Raw genomic sequence first — 23,366 nt, forward strand, 5'->3', positions numbered from 1 at the left:
ACAAAAAGTAAAATGCCTCAAATTTTAGATGTTACACATTTAATTGCACATATGCAGTTATTTGATTAAATGAACTATGTGAGCTACTTGAACCAAGAAGAAATATTTCCAAGCTCAATCTAATCTCATAATTAAGATTCCTCATGTACATCGAGTAAGATCTGCCCAAGCAATACAATATATCTACATTTGGTCAATGTTCTGTTCACAATTTATTATAAACTATACTAAAGCCTGATCCTCACTACCAGAGGACTTAAACTTTGCTAATAATGCAATCGGGGAGTTTGCTTAATGTGAAAACCTGTAAAAAAAGAAATATAATTATCTAGAAAGAGAACCTGTGACAAAACTGCATTCATCCCTCAAATCCCCTGGTTAGTTCTAGATTTACCATTTTTTCCATCACTGCACTATCTGAGCCAAATTTTCTTCTCATACACAACTGCACAATTGCTATCCAAGTCCACAGGTTCAGAGAACTCCATGAAGAGCAGATGGTCTTATGTCAGTCTCTACTGCTTGCAAAGAAATCTCCTCCATCTCCAGCCAGCATGAGATTCAACAGCCAGAGAAGTTTCTGCACAGTGCTCATGAGAGGGAAGTAATGTGTTCCCCTGAAAACTGGACAAGGAAATGCCTAAAATTGCAAGCTGACTGAAAGAGTAAAAGGAATTGAGTCAGCATTCTGGGGAAAGGAAGGAAAAGGGAGGGGTGGAACAAGCAGTATATTCTCAAAAAAAAAAAAAAAAGGTATGTTCAAAGCAGATACCATGAAAAAGATAAGTGCTACTACTATGCCATAAATAATATAAGACTCACATAATGCACCATTAAAGTTTATGGATCAAATCCTCTTTCCTGGCCATGATGTACTTAGGCATTACAAAGACTCTCACAGAGTTGGTTACAGCTTTCTGATTCACTACCCAGCCCAGTTCATCTCTGGCACTGAGATGGGACTGGAGATGATTCATTAATGGAGGGAGCCAAATTGCAATTTCTCTACCCTACAAGCCCTTTAAGACACTGTTTAAAGGGGCTGTAAAACTGGCATATATATTTCCTCTTAGTTCATTCAGAACTTTTCAGTCTAGAAGAGAAACTTCCTGGACCTTGGGTGCTTTTCTCTTGTTTTGCCTTACCTGAGCACTGCCAGGGGGCCCAGGACAGTGAGCAAGGCCTAAGGCTTTCCCCTTCTAAAGCCCCCTCAGGTTTCTCCAGCTTCGTGAATGCTTCAATTTGTCCCAAATAAACAGAGTTTATTTAGATGTGTCATGCACATGTACATGCACATCCATGCTCACTGATCACTAAACTGTAAAGCCAATTCAAATTTCTGGTGTTCAGGGGAGCTGTAAGGCTGGGTGCAATGTGCCCTCCGAGCATGCATAATCTGAAACAGATGGCTCAACAGATGAGCTGCCAAACACACAAGGCCAATTCAAATGCCATCCAAAAGTAAAAGTTATGTGGGATAAAAGTTTTCCTTGTCCCACTTTAGATAAACAGGGCCTATCTGCTTGGGAGATGATTCTTTCTCATTTTCTGCTTGTCTACATATTCTTTTCAAATATGGCATGCTCTAGAAAACAAATTCAGTTTTTACCAGCTGCCAGCATCTTCCAGTCTCTTGATTGGGTTTTTCTTAATAAAGATCCATACTCTGGAGTGAAGAGATTGCAGGGTTATTTGAGCATAAGTTAAAAAACAAAGCCAACAAGGAAAGCAAAATACAGGAACTTTCTGACCTTCAAGGCTGCAAAGAAAAGGTTGAAAATATGAACTGTTCAGAAACCAGAATTCCTTTTTAACTCATGCTTTGGTTAGCAGCGTTTAAGCACAAATAAATAATTTAAATTGCATGGACTATGAAGTGTATTGATTTCCCATTTAAACACTCTGATACATGGCACTAGAGAGCTCTCCCCAGCTTGTGATACTTCCTAGCTCTCCCACAGGACTCCCTGCCCATAGCTTGCCTAAGTGGAGGCATTGTCCCTGCCTTAGGCAGGATTATGCCTTAGGCAACGTCTTCATTGTAAAGTAAACCTGATTTGAAGCTACCATGTTGTTGCAGTGCTGTTTCCTGTTTGACCAGTCCCAGCCCCCTCAGGTGTGCCAACCTTTCCCCCTCCCCCTTTTGCCCTCCTGCCTAAGAGCTGTCCATCATTCTTAACATTCCAGCAAGGCGTCGTGTGGTTGGCAGATTTTCAAAAGATGCCCCCAGGTCCGGGCTCATTGGCCTGTATATCCCCTGAGCCCTCCCCTCCTCACACCTGGTTGGCCATCACCTGTCCCTCCCCTCCCCCTTTTAAGTCCCCAGAGCTTTAAAAGGACACGAGAGCATGCAGTCAGTGTGTCTGTCTGAGAGCTGTTACCATGTTCAGAGGTCTACCATGCTGCAATAAAACTCTGGACTAAGTCTCTACGACAGAACCCGCTCCTTTTCTCTTCACTGCTGTTTCAACCTTTTCCACCAAAGGTAAACTGAGTTCCTACTTTGCCTGGATTTGTTCTGAGTGCCCAGCTGCAGCACCCAGCTGGCCAAAGGCATCTCTGGGGTGAAAAACGCCACAGCTGCCGCCTTTGGTCCAGCAGCAAGGCCCAGAAGAAGCCAGGCACCTCCTCACCCGAAGAACTTCGGGACTAAAATTCAATACCATATGTCTTGATTTTCCCATAAATGCGATTTTTTGACACCTGGAATTTTTCCTGAGGGCATGCACACACACACACACACACACGCACAAACACATAGACAAACAAACACCCACCAATATCTATGTGCATATATAAGCCTAATAATCTGTCTATCTCCCCAGATTTTGTATTCAGGTGTCTGAATTTCTTAACATCAGGAATCCTGACACAGGATAAAATAAATACATTCCTATTAAATACATACAAAAAACCCAGACAATGGCAGATTGCATACTGCAGAGTTCTGGTGTGCATGAAAAAAAAAGAACATTTCCAAAAAGTGTTTCTGTGTGTTTCTACTTGATGACCAATCACGGTCCAGCTGCGTCGGGGCTGTGAGCAGTCCCTGGTTTTTATTATTCATTCCTTTCCAGCTTTCTGATGTCTCCTTGCTCTTTTAGTATAGTTCTAATATCTCATTTTCTTTTAATATAATAGAGATCATAAAATAATATTTCAGCCTTCTGAAAGGTGGAGTCAAGATTCTCTTCTCTTCCCTTGTCCTGGGGACCCTCAAACACCACCACAATCAGCGGCCGAGTGGGTTTGTGCGAGCCTCTCAGTAACCCTGGGCCAGTCCCGAGTCGGCAGAGAGTGGGGGGCAGCCCCGACACAGCCAAGAGCGGGGAGACACCCTCTGTGTGTGCCCCGAGGGTGCTGAGGGCACCTGGGCTGGGGGCAGACACTCTCTGTGTGTGCCCCAAGGGTACTGAGGGCACCTGGGCTGGGGGGAGACACTCTCTGTGTGTGCCCCGAGGGTGCTGAGGGCACCTGGGCTGGCAGGGAGACACTGTCTGTGTGTGCCCCGAGGGTGCTGAGGGCACCTGGGCTGGCAGGCAGACACTCTCTGTGTGTGCCCCGAGGGTACTGAGGGCACCTGGGCTGGGGGGAGACACTCTCTGTGTGTGCCCCGAGAGTACTGAGGGCACCTGGGCTGGGGGGAGACACTCTCTGTGTGTGCCCCGAGGGTGCTGAGGGCACCTGGGCTGGCAGGGGGACACTCTCTGTGCCCTGAGGGTGCTGAGGGCACCTGGGCTGGGGGGAGACACTCTCTGTGTGTGCCCCGAGGGTGCTGAGGGCACCTGGGCTGGCAGGGGGACACTGTCTGTGCCCTGAGGGTGCTGAGGGCACCTGGGCTGGCAGGGGGACACTCTCTGTGCCCTGAGGGTGCTGAGGGCACCTGGGCTGGGGGGAGACACTGTCTGTGTGTGCCCCGAGGGTACTGAGGGCACCTGGGCTGGGCCCCTGTGCAGCACAAGAGACACCAGAGACATCGGTAGAAGAGACAGGCCCGACTCTTAGCAGGGGTTAATCCAAGGTTTCATTAGGAGTCCCAAAGGAGCTCCTGCACCTCAGGGGCCTCCTGCCGAGAGCCCCAGGAGCTGTGCCAAGGTTACATTTAAAGGGAGGTGGAAACCCAAAGTAGAAAACATTTTACCAACCAATGAGTGACCCTAAGGGATGGGTACTGGGGGATGGACATTTAGGACAGTGTATGGGGCAAGGCTTGGGGGGCTGACCCCTGGCCTCTGGCTGATCACTCGATGAACTGGACCGAAACTTCTGCATGGAGGGGATGGGATCTGAGTGACTGACAGAGAGCCAGGGTGGGCGTTTGGGGATGATCTCATCCCGGAGAGGGATAACACAGGTAAAGGGAGGGGGGTACAGTTTGGGATAAACCATTTGGGAAAAATACGGGGATACAAAACAAAACTACTTCAAAGTATTACAAAGTATAAAAATGCACTACAGCAGGTTTGGGCAGCACCAAATAAAATAAAATAAAATGCTTTAAAAATAGAAAAAATAAAATTAAAAATTAAATAAAATTTAAATAACAAGATTAATTTAAAATAAATGAAAAACAAAATAAAAACTGTAAAGTGCTGTAAAGTGCCGTAAAAGTTACATAAAAGGTAGTGCTGTAATGCAAGACCCTCAAACACCACCACAACCAGTCTGAGTTGGTCTGGGCAGCACCAAATAAAATAAAATAAAATAAAATCCTTTAAAAAAAGAAAAATTAAAAATTAAAATTAAATAAAAAATAAAATTAAAAGTATAAAATAAATGCTTTAAACATAGAAAAAAAAAGTGAAAAATAAAATTGAAAAAATAAAATAAATGCTTTAAAAAAATAAAAATTAAAAATAAAATTTAAAAAATAAAATAAACAGCTTTAAAAATAGAAAAATTAAAATAAAAATTAAATAAAAAATAAAATTAAAAATACAAAAAAATCTTTAAAGATAGAAAAATCAAAAATAAAAATTAAATCAAAAAAATTTTAAAATAAAATAAATAGCTTTAAAAATAGAAAAATTAAAAATAAAAATTAAATAAAATTAAAATAACAAAATTAATTTAAAATAAATGACACACAAAATAAAAACTGTAAAGTGCTGTAAAGTGACGTAAAAGTTCCATAAAAGGTAGTGCTGTAATGCAAGACCCTCAAACACCACCACAATCACCAGCTTGAGTTGGTCTGGGCAGCACCAAATAAAATAAAATAAAATCCTTTAAAAAAAGAAAAATTAAATATTAAAATTAAATGAAAAATAAAATTAAAAAATAAAAAAAATGCTTTAAAAATAAAAAATAAAAAAAAATTAAGTGAAAAATAAAATTGAAAAAATAAAATAAATGCTTTAAAAATAGAAAAATTAAAAATAAAATAATAAAAAATAAAATAAAAAGCTTTAAAAATAGAAAAATTAAAAATATAAATTAAATAAAAATAAAATTAAAAAATACAAAAGAAGCTTTAAAAATAGAAAAATCAAAAATAAAAATTAAATAAAAGAAATTTAAAAATTAAATAAAAAGCTTTAAAAATAGAAAAATCAAAAATAAAAATTAAATAAAAGTAAAATAACAAAATTAATTTAAAATAAATGAAACACAAAATAAAAACTGTAAAGTGCCGTAAAAGTTCCATAAAAGGTAGTGCTGTAATGCAAGACCCTCAAACACCACCACAATCACCAGCTTGAGTTGGTCTGGGCAGCACCAAATAAAAAAAAATAAAAAGCTTTAAAAACAGATAAATTAAATATAAAAATTAAACTAAAAATAAAATTGATAAAATAAAATAAATGTTTTAAAAATAAAAATAGAAAAATAAAAATTAAATAAAAAATAAAATTAAAAAATAAAAAAATGCTTTAAAAAAGAAAAATAAAAAATAAAATTAAAAAATACAAAAAACTTTAAAAATAGAAAAATCAAAAATAAAAATTAAATAAAAAAATTAAAAAATAAAGAGCTGTAAAAATGAAAAATTAAAAAAAAATTAAAAAAAAGCTTTAAAAATAGAAAAATTAAAAAAAATTAAATTAAAAAAAATTAAAAAATACAAAAAAAATTTAAAAATAGAAAAATCAAAAATAAAAATTAAATAAAAAAATTAAAAACTAAAATAAATTGCTTTAAAAATAGAAAAATTAAAAATAAAAAATGAATAAAAATAAAATATAAAAATACAAAAAAAGCTTTAAAAATACAAAAAAACCCCCAAAAATCAAAAATAAAAATTAAATTAAAAAAATTAAAAAATAAAATAAAATGCTTTAAAAATAGAAAAAATAAAAATAAAAAATGAATAAAAATAAAATATAAAAATACAAAAAAAGCTTTAAAAATACAAAAAAACCCCAAAAAGTCAAAAATAAAAATTAAATTAAAAAAAATTAAAAATAAAATTAAAAGCTTTAAAAATGAAAAATTTAAAAAAATTAAATAAAAAAAAGCTTTAAAAATAGAAAAATCAAAAATAAAAATTAAATAAAAAAATTTAAAAATACAAAAAAAGCTTTAAAAATAGAAAAATTAAAAATAAAAAATGAATAAAAATAAAATACAAAAATGCAAAAAAAGCTTTAAAAATACAAAAAAACCCCAAAAAATCAAAAATAAAAATTAAATAAAAAATTAAAAAATAAAATAAAAAGCTTTAAAAATAGAAAAATTTAAAATAAAAAATGAATAAAAAATATAAAAATACAAAAAAAGCTTTAAAAATACAAAAAAAAACCCCCAATAATCAAAAATAAAAATTAAATTAAAAAATTAAAAAATAAAATAAAAAGCTTTAAAAATGAAAAATTAAAAAAATTAAATAAAAAAATCTTTAAAAATAGAAAAATCAAAAATAAAAATTAAATAAAAAAATTTTAAAAATACAAAAAAAATGCTTTAAAAATAGAAAAATTAAAAATAAAAATTGAATAAAAATAAAATATAAAAATACAAAAAAAGCTTTAAAAATACAAAAAACCCCAAAAAATCAAAAATAAAAATTAAATAAAAAATTAAAAAATAAAATAAAAAGCTTTAAAAATAGAAAAATTAAAAATAAAAAATGAATTAAAAAAAAATACAAAAAAAGCTTTAAAAATACAAAAAAAAACCCGCCAAAAAATTTAAATTAAATAATTTAAAAATAAAAAAAAGCTTTAAAAATGAAAAATCAAAAAAACTTAAATAAAAAAAGCTTTAAAAATAAAAATTGAAAAAAAAAATTAAAAAATAAAATAAAAAACTTTAAAAATAAAAAATTAAATAGAAAAAATTAAATAGGAAAATTTTAAAAATACAAAACAAGCCTTAAAAATAGAAAAATCAAAAATAAAAATAAAATAAAATACAATTAAAAAAGCTTTAAAAATAGAACAATTAAAAACAAAAATTAAATAAAAATTAAAATTGAAAAAATAAAAAATACTTTAAAAAAGAAAAATAAAAAATAAAATTTAAAAAATAAAATAAAAAGCTTTAAAAATAGAAAAATTAAAAATAAAAATTAAATTAAAAATAAAAAAATAAAATAAAAAGCTTTAAAAATACAAAAAGTGGAATAAAAATAAAAAAGAAAAATACAAAAAAAGCTTTAAAAATACAAAATTAAAAAATAAAAATTAAATAAAAAAATTTAAAATAAAATAAAAGGCTTTAAAAATAAAAAATTTAAAATAAAAAATTAAATTAAAAAATTACAAAATACAAAAAAAGCTTTAAAAATAGAAAAATTAAAAGTAAAAAATTTTAAAAATTTAAAAATAAAAAAAGCTTTAAAAATACAAAAATAAAAAATCAAAATAAAATAAAAAATAAAATTTAAATAAAATAAAAACTTTAAAAAATTAAAAATTAAAAATGAAAATTAAATAAAAATAAAATTAAAAAAAATTATATAAAAATTAATGAAAAACAAAATAAAAACCATAAAGTGCTGTAAAGTACCGTAAAAGTTCCATAAAGGGTCGTGCCGTAAAGCGCGGCTGCCGTAAAAGCTGTCGTAAAGCGCGGCTGCCGTAAAAGGTGCCGTAAAGCGCGGCTGTCGCAAAAGGGGCCGTAAAGCGCGGCTGTCGTAAAAGCTGCCGTAAATCACAGCTGTCGCAAAAGGTGTCGTAAAGCGAGACTGTCGCAAAAGCTGCCGTAAAGCGAAGCTGTCGTAAAAGGTGCCGTAAAGCGAGACTGTCGCAAAAGGGGCCGTAAAGCGCGCCTGTCGTAAAAGGGGCCGTAAAGCGAGACTGTCGCAAAAGGGGCCGTAAAGCGCGGCTGTCGTAAAAGGGGCCGTAAAGCGAGACTGTCGCAAAAGGGGCCGTAAAGCGCGGCTGTCGTAAAAGGTGCCGTAAAGCGAGACTGTCGCAAAAGGGGCAGTAAAGCGCGGCTGTCGTAAAAGCTGCCGTAAAGCAAAGCTGTCGTAAAAGGTGCCGTAAATCGAGACTGTCGCAAAAGGGGCAGTAAAGCGCGGCTGTCGTAAAAGCTGCCGTAAAGCGCGCCTGTCGTAAACGGTGCCGTAAAGCGAGACTGTCGTAAAAGGGGCCGTAAAGCGCGGCTGTCGTAAAAGGTGTCGTAAAGCGCGACTGTCGTAAAAGGTGCCGTAAAGCGCGGCTGTCGTAAAAGGTGCCGTAAAGCGAGACTGTCGCAAAAGGGGCCGTAAAGCGCGGCTGTCGCAAAAGGGGCCGTAAAGCGCGGGTGCCGTAAAAGGTACCGTAAGGCGCGACTGTCGTGAAGCCCGACTGTCGCAAAAGCCGCCGTAAAGCCCGACTGTCGTAAAGAGAGCCTTTTAGGACACAGGTTTTTTTAAAGCACTTTAATAGCATCTCCTGCCAGGGCATGGCTGCCACGGAGCTGGTCCCAGCTTGCAGGGCGCTGCTCGAGCTGCTTGCGTCAAGGGGGATGCCCGCAGCAGCCGCCCCGCCGAGCTCCGCCCCTTATGCTAGTCCGCCCCTTGCCGCCGCGCGTCTCCAATGGGACACGCCCCCCACCTCCCCGTCGGACTGCACAGCTTTAGTACCCGCAGTCCTGCTCGCCCCTGCCGCCCCGCCCGCCGCCCTCGCGGTCCCGCCCCCCGTCCCCAGCCACTCCCACCATCCCCGCCTTTGCCATGCCGTCGGTCCCTGCCGTCCCGGCTACCACGGCCCCCCCCCCCCCCCCCCCCCCCCCCCCGAGCCCGCCACTTCCCCCCCCGCTGCCAGCGCGGCCGCTCCTGCCGCCCCCCACGTCCCCCTCGCCCCCTTTGCCGATACAGCGGGGCCGGCGGCGGCTCAAGTCCCGTCGCTGCTGCGTCTTTGCAGTTCCCTGCGGCTCCCGGATCTGCGGTGCCGAGCACGCCTGGCGCGGCCGCGCCTCCCCCAGCGCCCCCTATGCGCGTTGCCGCGGGAGCCCGCCCCCCCCCCCGCCCTGGCGTTCCAGCGCACGCAGCGCACCCCGAGCTGCCCACGGGCCCCGCCGCAGGGCAAACGGTCACGGCTAACCCTGTCCCTGCCGGCGTTTCAGTGCAATCCCCCGGTCCCGGCACAGCCCCGCTTGCGCTGGGACCGGGGCGCCCCAGCCCGCCCAGCCACCCCGTGCCGGCGCCGCGGCGCCTACACCGGTGTCTGCAGCCTCTGCCGTGCCTGCTGCCGCTCCAGTCCAGCTCCGGTCAGCGCCGCCCCTGCCCGCCGGGCCAGCAGCCGCCCCAGCCCCCAGCGGCTGCACGCCGCGGTAGAGCCGCCGACCAGCCCACCTCCCGCCATGCCGTCCCCCCCCGCAGCAGCCTCCCGCCGCCTCCACGCCGCTCCTCCCGCCTCCCGCCACCCCGGGATCATCTCCCGCTGACGAGGGGCCGCTCCGCCGCCGCCCGTGGGGCCGAGCCGCGCCTTCTCCACCGCGGCCCCCCCCCCCTTCAGAGATGCTGGATGGCGCGGCTCCGCCGCCTTCTGCAACCACGGGCGTCCCGGCGTTCCCTTCCACGACCGCCGCCGCAGCCGCGTTCCCGTTTCCGCAGCTCCGCCGCCTCCCGCACCCCCCGGCCCGCCCGCCATGATGACTACCCACGCATGCGGATTGCTACAACCCCCGCACCAGCGATATCACTCCGCGCCGACTCATCCAACCACAGCGCTGCTTCCGGGATCAGCCGCACGCATGCACAGTTCTATTCCGTGGCCCGGCGCCACCCCCCACTGCTTTGGCCGCACCTTTGTACAGCCTGGTCCCGGTTCCGAGCCGCTGCATGCCGCTGTCCAGCCACAGCCGGCATCCCTGTGCCCTGTCACGCCACTTCCACCACCACCGGCTCTGTACACGGCACCACAGCAGCCGAAAACTACAGCCTTGCATGTATCCTTCCGCGTCTCTCCCTCTGCCGGGCACCGAGAGATCCCTCCGCAGCGCGTAGTTCCGCACAACCGATACCTGGTGTGCCTCCGCGTTTTCGCCTTCCACACTCCTAGCACCGACTGGGACTACTTTGTGTCACGATTCGTCCGCACAGCCACATCCATGCACACAAACCGTGCGACGAGGAGGAGGAGGAGGCTGGAATATGACAGCTGCTTTAATAAATACAGGACAGACAGAGAATAATTTTGCCCCTGCAAATGCCAACCCTTTGATCCACAAAGGATCAAGAATTTCGAAAAAGAACTGTTCCCAAATAGCTCCAGAGTCCCCACAGTGTTTGGGATAGATTTCTCGAACCTAAATGAGACAATAAACAAAAAACAATTCCCCAGCATTAATGCCAAAATTAGAAAACTCACAAAAATATTTTGATAATTTTCAACTAACAGACTGCTGTGAAAAACGGCAATCACTTGTTTTTAATTTTTTTTAAAGTTTAATAGTAATAAAATGGTTATAAAAATAGTAATACAATTAGAGTAATAATAATTTGGACAATTTGAATTAGGACAATATGAGACAACAAAAACAAAGAGTTACAGACAGTCTGGGTACCTTTTTCTGGGCAGCACGAGCCTGAAAAAGGACCCCCGTTAACAAAGGATTAACCCTTAAAAGCAACAGCCTGTTGCATAGTCACACACTTCATACATGATGCATAAATTCCATTCAAATACAGGATTCTGTCTGGTCATCATCCACTTCTTCCTTCTAATCCTAACAGCACCTTCGAGAGGGGAAGAAGTTCCTTTCTTCTGATAAGAGGGCAATAAATTCTTTTTCTCTGAAAGATTCAGGTGTCCTGTGGCTGCTATCTCGCTGCAAGTCCTTTCTTTAAAAACAGTATCTTACATAGCATAGTTTTCATTTTAACAGTTTTTGTAACCTAAAACTATATTTAACACACTACTTAAGAGAATTAATACAGCATTACTTTCTAACACAACACATATAATATTCATTTTAATATTTGCGAAAAGCCAATCATAAAATGCATGCATTTTTCACAATCCCCACTCTTATTCTTTGTAAATCATTTGGCTTGAGCAATATTTCTTATCTACTTGCATCTTCTGGACTATGCGGGCAAAATAAAACAGGGGATTACACAAGGAAGAAATATAAAAACAGTTGTAACACATAAAATGAAAGATCTTAATTTCTTCTAACACATTACCCCACCAGCTAGGTTTTAACATTGTTTTCTAATTTTTGGGCTGGTACCTGGGTTATTATATGCATATATATTTTTTTCTTCTTTGATTTTTTTTGCTTTTACTAGAACGACTTTTCTGTGGTCATCAATTTTCAACAGTCTGATATATTAAACTTTTTACAAACACCCCCTTCTTTGGCCAATAAATAGTTTAAAGCCAACCTATTCTGATACACTACAGGTTTTGTTTGGCTTAGCTGACTTGATATTAACTCTGATGCCTGGGTGGCTCCATTTGCTATCATTTCCATAACTGCTTGGAGTCTTCTAATATGACTCAATAGATAATTTGGGGTCAATACAGAGTTAAATTGCTGTGCTGGTTTTACCTTTTGTTTATTATTTGTTTTTTTACCAAATCTTGAACCGTATCTTCAAGATTAAATGTAAAACAAATCCATCTCTCTCCTTTTGGACATTCAATTCCAAATCTATTACCACTTTTTCCTAAGTTTCTTGTAATCCAATAATTTACTCCGTTTTTCCTACAGGTTCTTAATTTGGATGGGTTGTAACAGTGGCTGTTGACATAGGTGTGTGTAATAAAAGAGGAACTTTGGTTTCTTTCTATGTGATGCTTTCTGTAGCATTTGTGACACGATCTTGCTGGTATCCCAAAAGGAAAAAGACAACAAATGAGTGCCAGAAACAGGAATAACAGAGCTCCAGTATGGCTCATACTCCCACCTCCCATGCCTGTGAGGTTGCAGCCCACAGCAGGTTTATTTGATCTTCTTGGTGGCAAAATACAGAGGCCAATCTGGTCTTGCCCTCTATTTCCTTGTCACTTTCTTTAATTAGTTTCCAGGCAAATTGGTTTTGACACCCTTTAACTGTGGTCTCTTACCTTTCTTCAGGTATCTCTCATTCAACAGGCACTAATAATTCCCATCCACAAAGCTAAGTTATTACTTTAACACTTTTTGCAATAAGAGCATAAATTTTGTGAACTACAATACTAATTATTCTCACAATTCAAGCATTTACTTATAACCCAGCTGGCATGTCCAGTATTGGAATGAATCAAATAAAGTTTACTGATGGAAATGGTAATTCCCCTTCTCCCCTGTACAATTCTCAGGCTAAAGTCAGAACACAAAAACAGTCTTGACTCTTCTATCTGGAGTATTCCTCCCCTAAGGAGGTGTTTTATTCAGGCAGTGCTTGAAACCAGTGGTATAAGCATTGTCTTACTTCTTAATTCAGTGTTATTCTTTGTACATTTCTGGATCATTTGGCTTTTTCCAAACTGTTACCACTCAGTCCCCATTGGAAAGTCAGTTTGGTATCACCCAGTTTAAATGTGATAGTCCATTCCTCAGGTTTCTTCACAAGTCCTTTGATTCTGCTGGCATGAATTCACCCTCTTTCTGTGATTCTGATTGTTGCTTCAGTAGTACCTGGAAAGGAATTCTTAATAGCATAGTAATAAAAGAAAGATAATACTGCATTAACTTTTACCATTCACTTTGCTTCCAAACTTTCTGAGTTTAGCTAAAAGCTTTTTCCACAGCAGCCTCTTCTTCTTCTATCCAGCTGTGTTAATAGCTGCAGAGGCAAATTCTTCTTTTTGTGAGTTACAGTTAGTTAAATAAGAAAAGCTAGACCAATTTTAACACTAGATGTATCACATCTATTGCTTTTTACTTTTGGGGCAGCATTTAATTGTTTTAGCCTTACAAACCCATTCTTCAGGAGAAAAAAAAACCAAAACAATAACTTATTTTTAACAGCAAACAAAACACACAAAAGAAAACACCAAAAGCCTTCTTACTTAAGAGAAACAAACCACTTTATGAGGTTTGGAGAGTCAGCAATCTCTGCTTTGACTTTATCTTTTAGCGCTAGCCCCCCTCCCGCTCTTTTCACGGCCTTGCTGTCAATGCCGTGCTGCCACTTCGCTGCAGGCCGGAGCAGGGGAGAGCAGCCAGGGGCATGGGGACCCTGGGGGCAGCCTTGGGTCCCTTTTGCCCTCTCTCTCTCTTCTTCTCTCTCTTTCTCTTTCCTTCTCTCTCTCAGCCCACTTACCACAACGCTGCCATCCTCAACTCGGGACCCTGACAGTGTGGGAGCCCCCTGGCAGTTCCACCACAGAGCCAGCCCGCTCCTGGCCGGCAAACCCGTGTGTCCCCTGCTGCCAGCCCCGCCACCACCGGGCCACCTCCATGGATCGGTGCCTGCCGCAGCCCCCGAGACCCCGCCGCTCGCAGGGAGCGCTCAGACACCTCCCAGCCTTGACAACCCCAAACCTGGCGTCCCCAGGCGCTCCTGACATTCTTTTCCTTTCTCTAGTCAACTTCTCCTCTTTTCTCGTCAAGGAGGGTCTGTCCTGCTAAACCCTTTCTGGACCCCAGTTCAGCACTGAATAACCTCCTAACAACCGTGTGTTAGGACACTTCCCTGCCTTTCATGCAAAAAACCCGCACTCACACTCCTGCTCTCTTCTAGCACCAAGATGTCACCACTTCACAAAGTGAAATGGCATTCCTGTGAGTGCAGTGGATGGCCTCGTGTGCTGTAAGACATGGGAATGCCTCTGCTACGCTTCTGAAAAGCCCGGGGGGGGCTCAAATAAGCCCCCTCCTTTCTCACCCTGCTGCCTTCAAAACCACCCCCCCAACAACAACTCCTAACTGGATACCTGCTCACCCTCCCTCTCCTAGTCACAATGCTCAACTCACCTGAAGCCTCAATCCAAACATCATCTCGGACACTGGGCAGATCCCTCTCGTGACACGATGAATCTGCTGAAAAAAGTGTTGTAATTGACACAACCTGGAGTCTCTGGAAGCTGCACTCCTCCTAAAAAAAAATACAAAACAAAATCAGAACAAAACCAGAAATTACAAATTAAAATAATTTAATAAAACAAACCATTTACTCCCTGGGAGCCTGAAATTTTCTACTGCTGCACTGGACATACAGTTTTTCTTCTTTTTCTTCTGTTTACTATATACAGTACAGCAATAGCCAATATCTATGGAAAATGGTAGGAGTGGAAAATGTAGTGACACTGCCCAGGTGGACTTCACAAACTTCCAATGATTTACAGTTCAGAAGCCACCTGAGCTGGAGTTGATTCTTGTGAGTGGCTTTTTTACTTTGGACAGCAGCTTAATGTATCCAGTAATATATCCAAGGCTTTTGTTTTCAGCCTCCAAGACTGAAACCTCACCAGGGTGTGCCAGGGCTCTCCCTGATCCTTGAACCTGGGTTTTCTTCCAAGCTGATGGAGCTGCAGGAGGTGCTGCTCTGAACTGAAGCCTCACTTCATCTGGAGATCTGATGCAGCTGCATTCTGCACAAGTCTGAGTTCACACATAAGTGGAATATTCTCCTGACAGCTCCTGAGAGCTGACACAGTGGCAAAGCACCCATCTGCTTGCACCCATCTGCTTTCTAAATTCTGGTCCAAGTGCACATCAAGATTTTTGGGGAGTAATCTGAGTGTATTCTGCCAACTACTTTTTTTCTTCTACTAAATTAGTTTTCCCTTTATTTTTTCTTCTCTCATAGAAGAGAGAGAGAATTGAGTAGGATGAAAAAAAAATTCTGCATTTTTGCTTTCATCAGAACAAGGAGAAAGCAAGTCCTTTAGGTAGGCATGAAAAAGGACTTTCTCATTCTCAGATAAGAAGAAAAAAATCTTCTCCAGTTTTTGGTAGGATAAACTTTGCTAGTTTTGTCTCTCATCCTTACACAAGAAACAGTAACCCTAAAGAAAAATCTTTTTGGCATCCCAAAATCAGGGCAGTATTAAATGAGGGCTTATACTGTCCATGGACTCCTCCTACACACAAATCCCTGGGAGTGATGCTAGACCTCATGAAAAATCATTTTACCTTATTCCAGAATAAAATGTAGAGAAGACAGAAACTCATTCTACATTGACACAGTGGAAACTTAGTTTTAACAGAGACCCCTTTAATACCTCTAGTTATGGAAATTAAATGAGCAATAATGGCACACATTGTGCTTGTGTATTATGATGGATTGCTCAGCTCTAGGTCTCCTTGATTTTACTTTTAGCCTTCCTTTCATCACTTATTTAATACCTGAAAAATTACCAGAGTCAGATGTCTGTTATTAACCTGGACAAAAAACCAAACCAAAACAAAAACCCAAAAAATCAAACCAAACCAAACCCCACCAAACAAACAAACACAAAAACAAACAGGGGGAAAAAAGATAGGGAAATTTATATTTTCCCTCCAGATTTTACCATGACTTTGTACCACTGAGTGTGGATACTGCTCATAACAGCCTAAAAATATGCATATATTTTGGAACCTATCTGTATGTATAAACACCAGTTTCAAATACTGCCTTTGATATTGCTGTATCTATTAATAATAAATAAATATGGTGTATAAAGAAAAACAAACAGTCCTGAATTGAAAATAAACACAGCATATAATCCTTATGAATAGTGACAATACTCTAAAATACTAATTTATTCTTAGCTTTTCCCTTGCTAGATTTGCTACACATCAAACTCTAAGTCTAAATTTTGTGAGAAGATGATGATAGATGTATTGCATTCTTGCTAAACCAACTACAAAGAACAAGTAACCTTACCTGAATATATTAATAGGGCAAACACCATGAAAAAAGGTGATGGTGAGAAAGCTTTGGGAAAAGATATTATTCTTCTTTGCCTTTTTGTAGCAGTGGCTGCATACCACAGCTGCAATGAAGGAAACATTCCAGCTGAGCAGCATTCCTCTGTCTCTCTTCAAAGCCCCTGTGGAGGCTAAAGTAGGAATCACTTATTTGCAGTTGAGAAAACAGCAAGGACTTCTGCATTAAATTTTAAATACATTCTGCTCAGAGGATGATAAGATGTTTAAATCAAATGATGAGACATTACCCATCTCAGCAATGCATTAGGAGTATGAAATGGGATTCAGCACGCTGTGAATTCTAAACTCCTGTACTCAGCAAAGAATCACAGACTCACACAATACCACATTGGAATTACAATATCATCCTCAAGGATACTGTGGTCCATTCTTTCCTGGTGAAAGTACAGACTAGACAATATGGCCCAGCACCCTATCAACTCTGAATTTTAGAGGTGTCCATGGCCTGTTGATCTCAAGAGTAAATTATGGTATTTTAAGTTTTATAATAAAGTAATACAAAGGTGACAATGAATTGGTCACCAAAATTCATTCCAGCATTTTTCTACTTGCTAGATTGATTTTCAGATTACCAGAGCTCAGCCAACGTAGAGATGGAATATAGCCTGTATAACTATTTCTTCAGTATAAAGGCTAGGTAATTTTAAAAATTATTTTGTATTAAATTTATACTATGTTAAGTTACAGAATGTGTTAGAAGGTACTTTCCCCATTTAATTTTTACTGCTATTAATTTCTCTTAGAACACTGAAGATCTCAAGTGTGATCAGGATATGCGAGAGGAATTCTTTGTCCTCAGAGTAAAGTGAGTGCAGAAGATAATCACATTTCTTAACAGCCAAGCCCCTCAACATGCCCAGAAATGTACTTCTTGAAGAGATGTTGAGTCCTGAAGTGTCAATCTACACTCCTGCAACTCCCAGATAACGTTTTGTCAAACTGTCATGCAAAACCTGAACTTACTCTTAAGAAACCACACCAAAAATTTAGGTTGTGTTACTGTTTCAAAGCTACTCCAATTTATAATGTCCTTAAAACGTGTTTATCTGCAGACCTTGTAACAGGATTTGGCCATTAGGTGAGTCACTGGAGCTGCTCAATGAAGCACCTCCACTCCCTGTTTTTAACACACAGCAACAACATCTGACAAACTGCTCCCGGTCCTGCCAAGGGCCCGTGCCAGCGAGGTGAGTCAGCCGCGTCCTTGTCCTTGCTGCATCATCCCTCTGACAGACAGCGCTACAGGGAGGAGTAAATAACTGCACACAGGACAAATCTGACTTTCTGCATCATCTCTAGCTTAAATGCAAGAGAGGCTCTTCAGCCTTGTCTTAAATGGTGTTGCAGTTTGGCTGAACGTATTCCACGGGTTATGGAGAACTGGCTCCAATATTCCAGCGCTCTCCAGTGCAGCTCCAAACACGCCGTGGAAGGATGAGATCCTGAACTGCAGGAAGGCAGATCTAATGTCCAAAGAGAAAAGCCCCTTCTCTTGTGAACTTCCACCAAACACAGCCATAAGCAATATGCAAAACCAGAACAGGGACTCTGAGACGTGATGACTTGATTCCCATTCAACCTGCTGTAACTTGATTTTTTCCAGAATATGCTAATATGGAGTCATTTAGAAGACTCAGAAAGGTCTGTATAACCCTCAATGAAGTTCCTCATCCCTGACCAATTTAATGAATTTATGACAATTCATTAAAATCAGAGAAAAACTAGATTAAAATGGACAGAATTGGGAAAATGTATTGCTAATGGCTTTTATTTCATAGAATCATAGAGGAATTGGCAAGAAAGACCCAAGAGAATTATTTGTTTGCCTCAGAAACTAGCTACTGTCCTCCTTCCACTGTCTTGTTGATTTTTTTCATAAACATTTCTATTAAAACCAGTGACAGTATAATAAATCTATTCAGAAAATCTACTTACAATAGCACTTACTGTCATGCTTGATTTAATTGTCCTCTTTGAAGAATGACTGCTTGTAGGATGAAGGTGATTCTCTCCCATCTATCTTTCTCTCTGTAATCCCCTAAACCAAACATAATTCTGAAGAAATAAAATAAAAAATGTTTATGCTCTGACAGTGCTCCTATTCTTAGTGTAGTTGGGATGTACATAGAGGGACTAGAAAATACCTGTAAAGGACAGAAGCTGGAGACTGAGGATGACTCAGAATGCTCCATCTTCTACTTGATTGTAGTTTATTACTGCATTTGTTACCCATAAAAAATAAAATGGAACGTTTCCCTGAAGGTACAAATAAAAGACATTATTTGCTATCAACAAGCGAAAAAAGAATCATCCACTATCAGGCTAAAACATAAATTGTTAATTAGGATTATTACATTATCAGTAATTGACACAGGGAACTTACAGGACAAGCAATACAAAATTAAAGTACCAGCACATTTCTGAAGTTGGAAAAGAAACTGAAACAGAATGTTATTTGTTCTCTTCTCAAATGCCTTCCTTATGTTCCTCAGAACCCCAAGCAATTGCAGCTGTTGGGAGAAGCAAAAGCCACTTTCACTGGTGCCAGTCACACTCCAGACACCCTGAAGGAAACCCACAAGCCACAACTTCATCACTGAGGTTCTTCTGAGTTCAGCCATAACTTCAGCAAAATGACAACAGAAAAGCATTTTCTTCATAAAGAATCAGACTTCCAGTGTTCTCTTGCTTCCATTGTCTACCCTGGTCCTTCACTGGTATTCACTCTGACCAGCAGTGTCTCCCTTTTGGCTAGAAACCACGAAGATTTAAACTGTAATGGGCAAAAATACAATTTACTGGCCATGCTTGGACAAAGAAAAATAAGATAGAGGAAATTTTTAAAAGTAGGGTGCAAATTGGGATGTCCTGGAAAACACAGGAAGGACTGGGCATATCTGAGGTTTCCCCCTACATTCCTGCTGGGACAGTCTGAGTACCCTGGAGGCCACTTCATGGTCAGGAGATGTGTGTGTGGCTGGGCCACTGTGGCAGGATAACAGAACTGAGACCTCTGGGAGGCAAGAGAAAGGTGCTGGACAAGATTTTCAGCTGATGGAGCAGTGCATGAAACAAAGGCAGCACAAGGTCAGCCCAGGTCTATTGCATCTCTAGTACATTGTTCTCTCAGGTGACAGTAGGCACTAAATGGTACAGAGGGTGACACTCCAGTCTGAGTTGTGTAAAATATGGAGAACATCACAATTAAACTGCCTATAACCACAGAAAATAACAGCTCTTTGTAACTGATCCAGATGGAATTCACACAGAACATGTGAAAGTAAACCAAATCCTTCTATTAAGAAATTACTCCCTAATTTCTATTTTAAGCCATTTTTAATTCTAAATAATCGATGCTAATGATTTAAAGTAAGAAGTATATAAAAAAAAAGATTATGGCACATTGCTGATTTCAGTTTATTGATTTATTTAAATGAACTAAAATGTTTGCATTGATCTTTCAAAAGAATTCGAATAGGCCCCAAGAATCTTTATCAGAAGGACCTAAGTAGTTCATCCTAAACCCTTTGTAGTGCCCTCATGATCCATGCCCAATATAGGGGAGTTATCTGACAGACACAGAACATCCTGGCCTGAGAGTGCATAAACCTGTATGAAACACCCTGGATGCTCTGTCAGCAGGGTATATCATACAGGTTGATGCACTTCCATTTGCACATTCACAAACTGAAATAAATCCATTTGAAAAGACTGCCATTTCAAATGTATTTATTTCAGTTGGTGTGGGGCTTTCTGAAAAACAATGATTCTCTGATCTCTGCCAAATTACTTTAAGAGACTATCCACGCTACATTTCTAAAAGAAACCTTGAGCTGAATTCCCCCTTTTATTCCTGTTAACACATTTTTTCCTACTCTAAACTTTTAGCTAAAACGAGATACCTAAAATACCTGTTTTTTTCTGCTGCATGCAAGCCTTTGTCACATTTCCCCACCAAAAAGAGTCAAAGAGAACAAAGAACTACTAAGATATGCAGTGTAAACTGAAGTTCAGGAAATTCAGCCTCTGGCAAACCAAGGTAAATAAAAAGCTCTTCTGTGGAGAATTTCCTACTGTGGATGCTCTGCCCACACACAGCTTTTTCAGGGTTAAGCCAAGAGGGGTTTTGTTCCATGAGTTCTTTGCATTGTTTCAACTTCTGTTGCATAATAGAGCCAAAGGAGTGATCTGAGATAATAAAGCTCCAGTCCAGCTACAGCTTTAACTGGCAGCACTAGTAATGTTCTGGCACCATCTGATGTTTTTTGTTTTGCTTGCCTGGGTATAATCTCTAGGCAGCCCCGCTTTGTTTAGTCAGTGAAAATAAAGAACAAAAACAGACTACTAAGGTCATATGCAGCTTGGGAAAAAAAAATGTTATCTAAATTAACAAGCTGGATTTCAAAATCAGATTGTGCATTAGGTGCCCTAAACTGGTGACTCCACGCATAAATACACCACCAGGTGACTCCAAGGAGTATCAATGCTCCAAATTCCCATTGGTGACAAACTAGTGTATGATGTGACATGTGATATGGGGAGACAATTAGAAATCTGGAATATTTCTTATTTCCTAAAACCAAACACAGTGATTCTTTTTCACTAAAGGGGTAATTTTCTATTAAATTTTGTTTAACTTAGTATAAAGTTGTAGTGTTGTGAGACACTAAACCTGCTTTAGCCCACTGTAAAGGCATTTAAATAGACAAAGAATAAAAAAGGGCTATAAGGGGGAAAGGAAAAAAAGTTACTAATGAACACGGTAGACTGCATGATAAACACAAACCTCATGGTAAAAACACTACTTCTGCTGCTTTATTGTTGTTCCCTAGGAAGGAACATGAGTATCCCTATGGGTCCTTTGAAGTTTTCATGTTAAAGCACAGCTCAAGTTCTGTACTTATGTCAGAGGAGATCAGTGCCAAAACCATGCCTTGTGCTGAACAACAGATTTGCAATTGTTCGTAGCTCCTGGGGAATTCATTCCACATTCTTGGATCAGTCCACAGGAAAGCTGTGCCACATTGAAATCTTAGCTTTTAAAGGTCATCTCGAGTCATGAACGGGTTTTAGACACTGTGGACGTGGAGCGCTTTGAAGAGAAACACCCTCGGACTCCATTGTTAAGCCCACTTTGGTTTAGATTTAAGGCACTTTAAAAAGCCGAGAGGCAGAGGGACAAGTACACCAGCGAGAGATGCTCAAAGCTTCCAAGCGGTGCTAAGTGTTCTAGAGAGGAACTAAAAGATCCCTAAGTGCTTTAGGGGACAGGATGACGCCCTCCTGCCCTCACACTCCGCAGGGCCAGCGCGCCGTGCCCTCACGGCACCGCCTCACAGCCCTGCCTCGCGCCTCGCCCTCTGCCTCCCCCGGGGCCGTGAGGAGAAGCCGCGGGGACGGAATCCCTCAGGCAGCGCCCTCAGTGTCCGTACCCCGAGCTCCCTCTCTCCGGACCCCGGGGCCGCCCCCGCCGGGCTCCGCTCCCCTCACGGCCCCTCCCCGCTGCGCGCGCAAACGCCGCCCCCCGGGGCAGAGTGGCCCCGTGGCCCCTCCCCGTCGCTGCGTGCCCCGCCCCTCCCCGCCCGGCGGCCGCCGAGTCTCTCCCCCGCTCCCCTCACCGAACGCGCGGTGTGCGCGGCGGTGCCGGTCCGGTGCTAAGATGGCGTCTATCATGGAGGGCCCGCTGAGCAAATGGACCAATGTGATGAAGGGCTGGCAGTACCGCTGGTTCGTGCTGGACTACAACGCGGGGCTGCTCTCCTACTACACGGTGAGGGGCGGCGGGCGGGCCGGGCGGGCGAGGAGGCGCCGGGGACCGGCTCAGGCGCAGGGTGGGGGCGGGGAGGGGACTCAGGGCGTGCGGGCGCCCGGGCGGCCAATGGGGAAAGAGGAGGCGGCGGGAGCGACCAATGGGGGACGAGGAGGCGGCGGGATCAGCCAATGGGGCGGCGCTGCGGGGAGATGGAGTGGCGGGGGCGAGAGGCGCTGTTGTTGTTGGCGGCGGGCGGCGCCGCCGGCGGGAGCGGCCGCGGGACCCGCCCGGGCTCTCCCGGCAGCTCCGGGGCCGCGCACCCTCCTCGGGCGGCCCGTGTCCCCCTGTCCCGGAGCCTTGCTCGGTGCTGGCCGAGTCCCGCTGCTCCCCGCCCTGTCCAGCGGGAACTCACGCTGGCCCCGGTCTGGGGGCTCAGCCCGGCCGGCGGGCGCGGGCGGTGCCGCCTTCTCGGGGCCGTGCGCGCCCCGCGCTTCGTTCCCGCGGCTCTCGGTGCGTTACGGCCGCGCTTGGCGGGCTCGCTGCCCTCCGGCAGGTGCTTCCCGGAGCCGATCGACTTTCCCGTTTCCGTTCAGGACTTCCCACTTCCCAGCACGAACTTTTTACTGCGGTGTGTTAAGAAACAGTGATGCTTTTCTTAACTTTTTTTTTTTTCTTCTTTATAACCCCTGACAGATCTTGCCTTACTGGCTTGTTCACCTTCCTTATTCATATTTTTACATAACTCACAAGTATTTTAATGGTAGGAATTAATTTTTTCAAGGATGCCCCCTGAAATCTGAAGGCTCACTGAGTGAACTGCATCCATGCCTCAAAGTTTTCTTTTTCAAAGTATATCAGGCTGAATAAAACACATACAAAATAAGCCTGCAGTAAGTTGTAATAGATGTACAGCAAATAACTTGGCATAACCACATTGTCTATGAAGCTTTGTTTGTACAGAAGCATTGCATATAAAACTTTTTTTCTTAAATCTGGATTTCCCTTATACTGGTAGAAGCAGGGGTAAGGCTCTTGTCACAGAACTGTCACATGCTCTCGATTTTGTTCATGTGGGTTCAAAATCTCACACCTGGGATGTGGATGGAGAAATGGAAGTGCTTTTATAGTTGCTATTTAGTGGCTCTTCAAATGTCAGCTGCTTGACAGAGATGAATTAGTCAGTGTGGTCTAACTAGCAGTCCAAGGTGCAAAGTCATTTAATGCTCAGCTACAGAAATAGAAACATTTGCTGATGACTACTGTGTATAATTATAATTCTGGATATTGCACTGACTTTCATCCTATGGTCTTCAGCTGTTTAGTAGAATTATAGTATTTAATTTTTTCCTGTGACTGGGTACCTCTACATGTATGT

General features: G+C 41.4%; 1 protein-coding gene and 1 long non-coding RNA gene across 7 annotated transcripts in view; one reads left to right on the plus strand and one right to left on the minus strand.

The window, feature by feature from the left end:
- Positions 1-10,511: 10,511 nt before the first annotated feature.
- On the minus strand, positions 10,512-21,997 carry LOC139594505 (uncharacterized). Of its 4 annotated transcripts, XR_011680648.1 has the most exons (5): positions 21,858-21,997; positions 18,384-18,495; positions 18,175-18,294; positions 14,278-16,349; positions 10,512-13,009 (listed from the first exon to the last, which is right to left on the minus strand). It is a non-coding gene; the product is annotated as an uncharacterized lncRNA (long non-coding RNA). The 4 variants fall into 4 exon arrangements; XR_011680647.1 differs by having other exon boundaries at positions 10,512-14,398; positions 18,187-18,294; XR_011680646.1 differs by having other exon boundaries at positions 10,512-14,398.
- The window catches only part of OSBPL9 (oxysterol binding protein like 9), a 57,827-nt gene continuing 56,338 nt past the window's right edge, over positions 21,878-23,366 (plus strand). For all 3 annotated transcript variants that reach the window (XR_011680644.1, XM_071436717.1, XM_071436719.1), the window contains exon 1: positions 21,878-22,009. Coding sequence is in view for 2 of the 3 variants with exons in the window: in XM_071436717.1 (XP_071292818.1) it covers positions 21,899-22,009 (111 nt within the window). In the remaining variant the exon portion in view is untranslated. The remainder of the gene's footprint in view (positions 22,010-23,366) is intronic.

The sequence above is a fragment of the Agelaius tricolor genome, unplaced genomic scaffold, assembly GCF_023055355.1.
Source record: "Agelaius tricolor isolate 1412-34295 unplaced genomic scaffold, bAgeTri1.0.p SCAF_11, whole genome shotgun sequence".
NCBI classification, from domain to species: Eukaryota; Metazoa; Chordata; class Aves; order Passeriformes; family Icteridae; genus Agelaius; species Agelaius tricolor.